The sequence below is a fragment of the Sinocyclocheilus grahami genome, unplaced genomic scaffold (assembly GCF_001515645.1).
Source record: "Sinocyclocheilus grahami isolate Dianchi unplaced genomic scaffold, SAMN03320097.WGS_v1.1 scaffold83.1, whole genome shotgun sequence".
In the NCBI taxonomy this organism is placed as follows: Eukaryota; Metazoa; Chordata; class Actinopteri; order Cypriniformes; family Cyprinidae; genus Sinocyclocheilus; species Sinocyclocheilus grahami.
Window position 1 is genome coordinate 817,316 of NW_015505262.1, and position 6,409 is coordinate 823,724.

The following is a 6,409-nucleotide window of genomic DNA, read 5'->3' on the forward strand; positions in this document are numbered from 1 at the left end:
AAAAACATTTTTGGCTAACTCTTATTCTTTCATATGGTTGTGCCATTCATTGTTTTAACCTTAACAGGGACTCTTTGGCAATTTCCTCCAGTGGTCAAGGCTGTTTTTGGTGTTTCTGTGACTGTTAATGTGGACTCATCAAAGTATATTGTTTCATGTTGTATACAGTCATAATAGGGCTTAGAATACCCTCAGAATTAGCATGATGCAGATTGCTATAAATGTTAGGGTCTGTGAGATATTGTCTCACATTTGCAGTGCAAAGAGGCTAAAAGCGATCTGTACTAGGGCTGGGCGATACAGCAAAACAAATTTGAATCATAATTTTCAATATAATAATTTAATAATAATAATTTATGCATTTAGCAGACGCTTTTATCCAAAGTGACTTACAGTGCATTCAGGCTATACATTTTTTACCAGTATGAATGTATGTATATATATATATACAGTGGGTACGGAAAGTATTCAGACCCCCTTAAATTTTTCACTCTTTTTTTGCAAAATTTGTTAAATTGCAGCCATTTGCTAAGATCATTTAAGTTAATTTTTTTTCCTCATTAATGTACACACAGCACCCCATATTGACAGAAAAACACAGAATTGTTGACATTTTTGCAGATTTATTAAAAAAGAAAAACTGAAATATCACATGGTCCTAAGTATTCAGACCCTTTGCTCAGTATTTAGTAGAAGCATCCTTTTGATCTAATACAGCCATGAGTCTTTTTGGGAAAGATGCAACAAGTTTTTCACACCTGGATTTGTTTTGTTTAAATTAATTATTTATTTTTTTATTATTTAATTAACTTACTGTATTTTATACCTCTTGGATTAAACATTTTTCATTTGTTTGGTTAGAAATAATAGTAAAAGAAATAAGAGTATCGAGAATATTTACTTACACATCTCTTTAAAACATTAAAATATAGGAAAAATATAATTGTGAACGTTTTTTTAGTGATGATGCAAATGTACTGATGAATCTGAGTTTTGAATCAATTCACTGAAATGGACAGGTCGAACTGATTCATGGAAATGAGTCCCAACTTTAATGGCATTTTTTTAAAGTCAGAGGCACTATTAAATCATATATGTCCCTATGCTCTCATAAAGAGGTTGTGACACACTCTTCAAGAATCTTAATGGCCAAGTTAAAAGCACATTAAAATAGTTTATATATTCACAGTGTTGTTTAATTTTATATTGCAGTAGAGTGATCATAAATATTCAATATATCTTGCCCAACCCTAATCTCTACTAGTGTGAAAAGTCAAATGAGGTATTTTGAGTCCTCGGCTGCTTCTGTGACATCTGTCTTCTCTTTCTTGTCTCTGTGTTTCTGTGCATCTCGTTCTTTCTCTGACTGACCTGGGTTTATCTTTTCTCCCTTCTTGTAGAGAGTTTTGAGGTGACCTTCACCAAAGAAGGTGATGATGGGCTCTTTCTACTGCCTTGTAACCGTTTTATTAACCCACTAACGCAAATACAAAAGAAATCGGCACTTCACACGGAAACTCCTATCATGCTCTTTTTAATCTCTTCCCAGTTCTTCTTTTAGTTTTTGTTTTCTGTTTTCTCTCACCTTTGAATTTGTTGGAAATGGATACAACTGGATGATAAGTGTGATACGGGGATAACAGAATCTAGAAATATCTATGCATGAGACATCCATTGAAGTTTGCAGATCCTAACAGTACTTCAGCTCCAAAACAGAAAAAATTGTCTTCTGAAAGTTTGTTTTCAGAGACATCCTCTTTGTAAAGTACCTTTTAGGGGTTCACTTTTAGCACTACAGATCTTAAATCTGTGAGACTCTGATGCTCCAGAGTTCAGTTCCTTCTCAAAAACGACAATGCTGAGATTGTTAAATAATGCAAACTCTCTGCTGTCCGGTCTGTGGTGTTGGTTTGATCTCTAGTTCGAGCCTCTTCACCCTCTCCTCCACTAATCTGAAATACACGGCATGGCAACTACTGCTGGTTGATGTGGATGTCAAGCAAATGGATATTTCTAACCCCAGCTCTCATCCAGCCTTTCAGTTTACTGCCTCTGCTCCTTTGTTGTTTTATTGTTTAATTCTTTCAGTTTTTTAAAGGTTTAAGAGAGACAACATTGCACAGGAAGACTTCCTTCATGCCCAAATCTAGTTTTAAGGGGGAATTTAAACTCCAAATGAGGGTTTTTTGCTTGTTTGTTTGTTTGTATATTTGCTTTGATTTGTGAAATTCTGATAGGATGCTGGATCTCTGTTATAAATCCTTCTCATCGCCCCATGATTAACTTAACATTTTAACCTTGCTTTCTTGTTTAAATGTGTTATTTGTAACCAAAAATCTGCATTAAACACCTTAAGTACTTCTTTAAATATGTTATGCTATTAAATACAACAGATATCTGTTCACTGGGTCATATCATTTCCTTCCTGTCCTTGTATATTAAGTATTCCTGTGAAATGCCTGTCCACATTCTGGGTTTCTTACTGCATGACTGGATGCAATGTGATCAAATGGCTTGGACCAGACACTCAGTATCCCCCTTTTAACTCTCCCTTCCACTTCCCCAAATACTCACCCCATCCCACAGTGCTTCTGGCTTCCTCCACAGACACCTTCACCTCCCACCTCCCCTCAGTGTTTCAATCCCTTTGGCTGCCAAACCGACTTTGGCTGTTCTTATTTGAGTGTGGCGTGTTATTAGTTTGGTTGTGGGTTTCTTTTATCTCATGAACAGCAGTTGGCACTTCGGCTCACGGGTGGGCTTGACTAAACACGCGTGTGCCATTTGCAGGGGAGATCTGCGGCTTCAGGATTCATGGGCAGAACGTGCCGTTCGAGGCGGTGGTGTTGGATAAGTCCACTGGCGAGGGTGTGATCCGGGCCAAGGATAAACTGGATTGTGAGCTGCAAAAGGAGCATACCTTCACCATCCAGGCCTATGACTGTGGAGAGGGACCCGATGGCGGTAACATGAAGAAATCTCACAAGTGCGTATCTGGTTTGGCAGATTTTAATGATAAAATAGAGAGTACTGGAAATAATGGTGGGAATGGCACCAGAATGGAGCCAAAATGGTTCGCATAAGCATCCTAGTTGCTTCAACGTGTCAAAATGTGATTAAAAGTGTGGCATTGGTAAGATTTTTGTAACTTTGTTCAGTAACTTTGTTTTGGGAAGCCTTTTTCTGCAAGCATCTGAGAAAACGAGCGCATCTGATTTCGCTCCCTTGGTGATGTGGCAAAGAGATCTCATTATAATATTACCGCCCCTTAATCTGCACGTTTCCACCCATGGTGCCATTATTGTGTTTTCGCAAGTGACAACGGTGTACTAGTTCTAATGCCATGGTGAAAGTTTGAGCAAAACATGCTAACTGTTCTGTCATTGGCTGCACAGACGAGCACAGAACACTATTTAGAGTCCCAGCCTCAGAGGAGACAAGAGAGCAGTGGATTTATTGATTTATTTAATGTATATTGCTGCTGCCACACAGATCTAAAATAAAACATGCGATTTATTTCCCAGCTGTTTACATTCACAGACATAACCCGACTGTTTTTTTGTAACTCATGTGTGTTTTTAACGTAAACTTGTGTGTGAATGAGAACTTAGTTTAGTACTCGCATGCTGTGACAGCCGCTTTCTGTCCGTGTGCTTCGGATGTGTGTTCTCAGAAAACCGTATATCAGAAGTTTAAACTAATATGGTTTAAAATAAACTAATATGGTTTAAAATGAGTGATTTCAGCGCGATAAACATGATAATCAGAACAAAAACAGTTTTTAGCAGGTACGATCTGTAATGGCACAGCTCTATTCTGGAAAATGGGGCGGGGAGCAGCAGCTCATTTGCATTTAAAGAGACAGGCCCGAAAAACAGTGTGTTTCTGCTTCCACTCAAAATAGGCATTTTCAAAATTATATAATGAATGATCTGTGGAGTATTTTGAGCTGAAACTTCACAGACACATTCTGGGGACACCAGAGATTTATGTTACATATTGTAAAAAGGGGCATAATATGTCTCCTTTAAAATAACTGTTTTCTATTTTAATATATTTTGAAATGTAATTTTCAGCAGCCATTACTCCAGTCTTCAGTGTCAAATGATCCTTCAGAAATAATTCTTATAAGTGATTTGGCGCTCAATAAACATTTTTCTTTTAATTATTATCAATGTTGAAAACAGTTGTGCTGCTTAATATTTTTCTGGAAACCATGACGTTTTTTTTTTAAGACTCATTTGTAACTTTGTATCTTTTATAACATTATAAATGTCTTTACTGTCACTTTTGATAAGTTTAATGCATCTTTACTGATTAAAATGATTAATTTTGTTAAAAAAAATTCTTATTGAACCCAAACTTTTGAACGTTGTGTATATGATATGATGTATATGCAAATAAAACAAAAATTATTGAAACATGATTTACAAGAAAATGCTATTCCAGTTTTCCTTTTTCAAAATTTCACACTTAATTCAACATGTTGCTGGTTGTTTCTTTGTAATTGTAAAATGTACTAGCAATTTCTGAGTGAAAAGTTTCTACACCATTTATTTTCAGTGTAACAAATAATTAATACATTTCCATAAACACTATGGTTAAGTCAGCTGTAAGTTAAGTTTTACATTAGATGCATACAAGATTTGCTGTACACAACAACTTGATATTAATCAAATTCAGCATTGAAAAATTACATAATTTAGTAAACCTATTCTATTCTATTCCCACTTGTAGTTAAATTAAAAAAGATAAAGGCCAGACACCATTTATTTGTTTAGATCTATCATGTATATAGAGAACATCTAGAGATTCATTTGACCCATGCTTTTTATTTGATGTTGTGTTTTAATTTCTTTTTTATTTTATTTGTGGCATTCAGCAGCCATATACCCATGATATCACATTTGAAATATTACAACACTGGAGGGTCCTGTGAAAGACTGTGTCTCATTAGATCATGCATAAATGAATCATCCATCTGTTAACAATTAAGACTTGCGTCACTGGCATGCTTATTCCTACTTGTCCAATTCAAGTTTATTAATCAAGCTTTGATGTCCCCTAGGGCTACCGTCCACATCCAAGTGAATGACATGAATGAGTATTCACCAGTGTTCAAAGAGAAGTCCTACAAAGCCACAGTGATCGAGGGCAAAAAGTATGACAGCATCCTGAAGGTGGAGGCTGTGGACGCTGACTGCTCTTTCCAGTTCAGTCAGATCTGCAGCTATGAGATTGTCACCCCAGATGTGCCCTTTACCATTGACAAGGATGGTAAGTGCTGCCAATTCAGATCTCCTGCCAAAACTCCAAGTTATATCCCTACCAGTGATATTGACATCTAGATCATTGTTATTCATGTGCCTATAAAAATTGATTTGTGGAAACAAGCAGCCATTTTAGAATCAGTAGCATACCTAATGTTGATATTAGCAATCTGTCACCTTGAGTTCTGGCCTGAATTTAAGCATGATAATTTCGATTTGGCTTACCTAGCTGGTGAGGTCATTGCTTGTTAATTCTCCTTATAAACAGGCAACATCAAGAACACCGAGAAGCTGAACTACAGCAAGGAACGCATGTATAAACTCACTGTGACCTCATATGACTGCGGTAAAAACCGTGCGTCTGAGGACGTTCTTGTGAAAATCAACATCAAGCCCACCTGCAAACCAAGCTGGCAAGGTATCAAAGAACTCTGGATCTTTTGTCGCTCATACACTCAAGCAAACGCAGGTGTATTATTTTGTGGTTTAAAGCTGGAAAGCTCAGCTATCAAGGTCAGTTTGGTTTGAGCCGATGCAAGTGCACAACTTTGTGTTTCAACTAGTGGTCGACCGATATATCGGCCGATATTTGGCATTTTTCAAATATCGGCATCGGCCGAAAAGTGTTTCTGTTTGGCTGATGTGTTCGAGGTGGGACTTTTATTTTGATGGCACTGAGAATGGCAGCGCCTGAGCACACAGTGCTCACATTCTCCCTCTTGTTCGCTGTTGTCGTTAACAGTTGTGTACGGATAGAAGTCTGTCTAATAATCAGATAGAATGGCTAAACAAAGGAATTAAAATGTATACAAAAAGTATTATAATGATTGCTTTTATATTATTAGTAATAGAAAGGCAAACATTATAATACTTTCTCGTTTGCTGTCAGCATTCAGCAAATATGCATTTACATCATTTAAACAAATCTTTGAATGGCTAATGAAAATTTAATTTCCCAAACCTTGCAAACTTAAGTCGAATTCAGTTGTGAGATCTTGTGAATTGTGCATGTGACCTGCATGATCGCGTGTTCTCTGCGTGACTTTTGGTCCATGCAAAATTAATGCTTTAAACATTAAATTTGTGATTTCAAGTTATGCTGCGCTTTATGCATTTGCCCACTGTCATATTCATGTAAT

At 36.7% G+C, this 6,409-nt stretch overlaps 1 protein-coding gene across 1 annotated transcript in view; it reads left to right on the forward strand.

Moving 5' to 3' along the window:
- Positions 1-1,375: 1,375 nt before the first annotated feature.
- The window catches only part of LOC107586549 (calsyntenin-1), a gene marked incomplete at its 5' end in the record, with an annotated part of 19,916 nt that continues 14,882 nt past the window's right edge, over positions 1,376-6,409 (forward strand). The window contains 4 exons of the mRNA XM_016273972.1: positions 1,376-1,430; positions 2,791-2,986; positions 5,069-5,277; positions 5,539-5,688. Of these exons, the coding sequence (XP_016129458.1) occupies positions 1,376-1,430; positions 2,791-2,986; positions 5,069-5,277; positions 5,539-5,688 (610 nt within the window). The remainder of the gene's footprint in view (positions 1,431-2,790; positions 2,987-5,068; positions 5,278-5,538; positions 5,689-6,409) is intronic.